This window comes from Limulus polyphemus, unplaced genomic scaffold (genome assembly GCF_000517525.1).
Source record: "Limulus polyphemus unplaced genomic scaffold, Limulus_polyphemus-2.1.2 Scaffold7217, whole genome shotgun sequence".
NCBI lineage: Eukaryota > Metazoa > Arthropoda > Merostomata > Xiphosura > Limulidae > Limulus > Limulus polyphemus.
The window spans coordinates 37,513-40,511 of NW_013672827.1; the positions used below are offsets into that span (position 1 = coordinate 37,513).

At 29.4% G+C, this 2,999-nt stretch overlaps 1 protein-coding gene across 1 annotated transcript in view; it reads right to left on the minus strand.

Moving 5' to 3' along the window:
* The window catches only part of LOC106474432 (dynein beta chain, ciliary-like), a gene marked incomplete at its 3' end in the record, with an annotated part of 43,131 nt that overhangs the window by 36,875 nt on the left and 3,257 nt on the right, over positions 1-2,999 (minus strand). Inside the window, exon 3 of the mRNA XM_022402740.1 lies at positions 1,446-1,707. Within this exon, the coding sequence (XP_022258448.1) occupies positions 1,446-1,707 (262 nt within the window). The remainder of the gene's footprint in view (positions 1-1,445; positions 1,708-2,999) is intronic.

The window sequence follows — 2,999 nt, forward strand, 5'->3', positions numbered from 1 at the left end:
TGGGGCAGATGGGAATAATAATAATATCCCTGATCACCCCAGTTGAGGAAAGTTTCTTTCTTTTAAAAAATAAATTCCTTTCATGAAAATAACAAAAAGATGACAGAATTGTAACCTATATAACAAGCCAGTAAAAACTACAGTAATTACAGTAGTTTTGGGACATTCTATTCTAGTGTATGATATACTTTTGGTGATCTAATATTTGGAAGGTATGTTAATTATTTTAAGAAGAAACAAGATATTGTGAAAAAACTAGTACTTAGAAAGTATGCTCTTGAGTAAAATTACCGAAATGTAAGTCCAAAATATATTTTTCTTTTTGTATATTTTATATTATTATTATATATTTTTAGGAAGAGTATAATGTAAAAATTAGGAATTTATTAGGTTAGACAACAAAAGTAATGAATAAAAAAATGAAATAAAAACAATTCACAATAAAAATTTGAGCTAACTCAATCATTTGGTTATAAATTGATTAGTTTTTTACACTAAGATTTTCCTGTTGTAGTTAATTGTTCGATATCTAAGATAGAGCTAAAGGGTATCGTAAAATAATAAAACTAAAAGTGAAAAAATTAGATAGCCGAGGTTGTTACAATAAATAATTGTAATTGTCCGGTAAAGTTTGCAGTCTAGAACAAAAAAGATATTACTGATTTATTTCAAATTTTTTCCTCTGAATCAAGATGATTCTGACACAGTTAATGTGAGGGTAGAGAAAATAAAAGATATGAAATATAAAGTTTTAATATTAATTTAGGAGGTTCCAGAGGTTACACAAAAGAAATATGAAATTTTGAGCTAAAGAGAAGTAATTTTATTCTTATCAAGAAACATCATTCAGAATGTCTCAGTAGTGGCTATTAGATTCAGTAGAAACACACTGTTAAAGATCTGCTCTTACGTATAATGTTCACTAATAGGTTGTAAAATCTCATAAAGGTGCATTTAGCAAATTCAGAATTATAGTAAACATTAATATGTATAGCTTCACAAAAACAGGATCGGTCTGATGGACTAATGTGGTTTAAAATAGTAATAATGGATCTCCTTACCTAAATATAAAGTATTAGACTATGGATTACTGTATAGTGAATAATTTCAAACATCACCCCGATTCAGTATGTGTAGCTAACAGGCCAAATGCCATTCACTGAATGAGCTATATATTACATCGTCTATTTTTCTTGTAACTATAGAAGTTCTTAAAGTTAATATCATTCCATCAATGGGTGAATTTAAAAATACAAAAGGTTTAATAAATTAAAACAATAACTTAAAATAAAATATTAATTCAAATAATTTATGCTTCTTGGAATAAAGATAAAAAGGTTCATAAATCATAAAAATAAACCCAAACACTTTTGGAAGAAAGACTGCATTTCCTTAAAACAAAAATTATATCTGGATGGACCTATTCATCTTAAATTATATTTTACCTGTACAGCTACCACAGATAATACTTCAATAGAGATCCTATTGAATTCATCAAAACAGCCCCACGCACCAGTTTGGGCAAGACCTTTGTAGATATTTCCACAAGATTTGTAATCCATCTGTTCAGAACAGTTGAAAACGTACACCATTATACCCAAAGCTCGTCCCAAGTCCTTTGTAGTTTCTGTCTTTCCAGTCCCTGCAGGGCCTGCTGGGGCACCTCCCATAATAAGATGTAGAGACTGAGTAAGGGTAATATAGCATCTAAAAAAAGGGAAACTTGCTGAAAATTATGGTTTGTAATACTGATGGACAGCAACAGACACTACACTATATATCTTATATGTTAAAGAAACGATTGTATATAATATTCTTCAAATATACCAATTAATTCTATTTCACTTGTAATGTGCAATAAAAAAATAAGTTTATATTTTATGTCCATAATAATATATCAGATCATTTTAATTTTCTATCGAAACTTAGCCATTACAACGTTTCCGAACGACAAGCTTATCGCTAAGGGTGTCAATGGACAAATTTAGCGAAGACTCAGTTATCAGTAGATAAAATGAAATGTAATGAATGTTATAAAAGTTATGAACTGTGTGAAAAGTCTTCATCTCTTCTCACCTCAACATCCCATCCTAGCAGTTTTCCTTTCATTTTTCTTTTTAAATCATACAGTGACCACAATTTTGAATGTGTTTAAAAAAAAACAAATATTAAATTTAGGGTTAACTTAATAAGTGCAAACGACCAAATCTTATTGTAAAATATTTTCATAGCTGCACAAATAAAGCTTTAAGAGACATTATAAGTATCTGACCAAAGTGGGACCCCCTCCACCATACTCATAATTGGAAATAATCACATTGTAAATCTGAAACCACATGTTGAGAAAACTTGCCAATACTTAAGTACTGTTTATTTAATTTCAGAACATTCATCTACTCAAAACATCATCTACATTTAAATGTAAATATCTCACAACAGATAAAACAATCAATATCACAAGTGGGAAACCATTTTCATTAAACTACACATAACAGTAGAAAGTGGGGTTCACCTCCCTTTAGAATTTTGAAATAAAAAATAAACTGATTCTATTGTTGATGATCATACATAAAAACTCATTGTTTGTTCTCTTGAGAGAGAACTTGTTCAGTAAGTTGTCTACTTCTTGAACAAGCCATAAAGTGAAATGTGAAGAAAATAAAAATGTTTTTACTGAATACTGGCTGTTTCTCTTCATTTCACCTGAAGGTTGTTAAAAATGAAGTCGTAAAGTAATGATAGGTTTATAAGGTACAAAAATATCACACTAAAACTGTTGATTGAATACTGGCCGTTTCTCGTCACTTCCCCTGAAGGTTGTTAAAAATGAAGTCGTAAAGTAATGATAGGTTTATAAGGTAAAAAAATATCAAACTAAAACTGTTGATTGAATACTGGCCGTTTCTCGTCACTTCCCCTGAAGGTTGTTAAAAATGAAGTCGTAAAGTATGATAGGTTTATAAGGTAAAAAAATATCAAACTAAAACTGTTGATTGAAT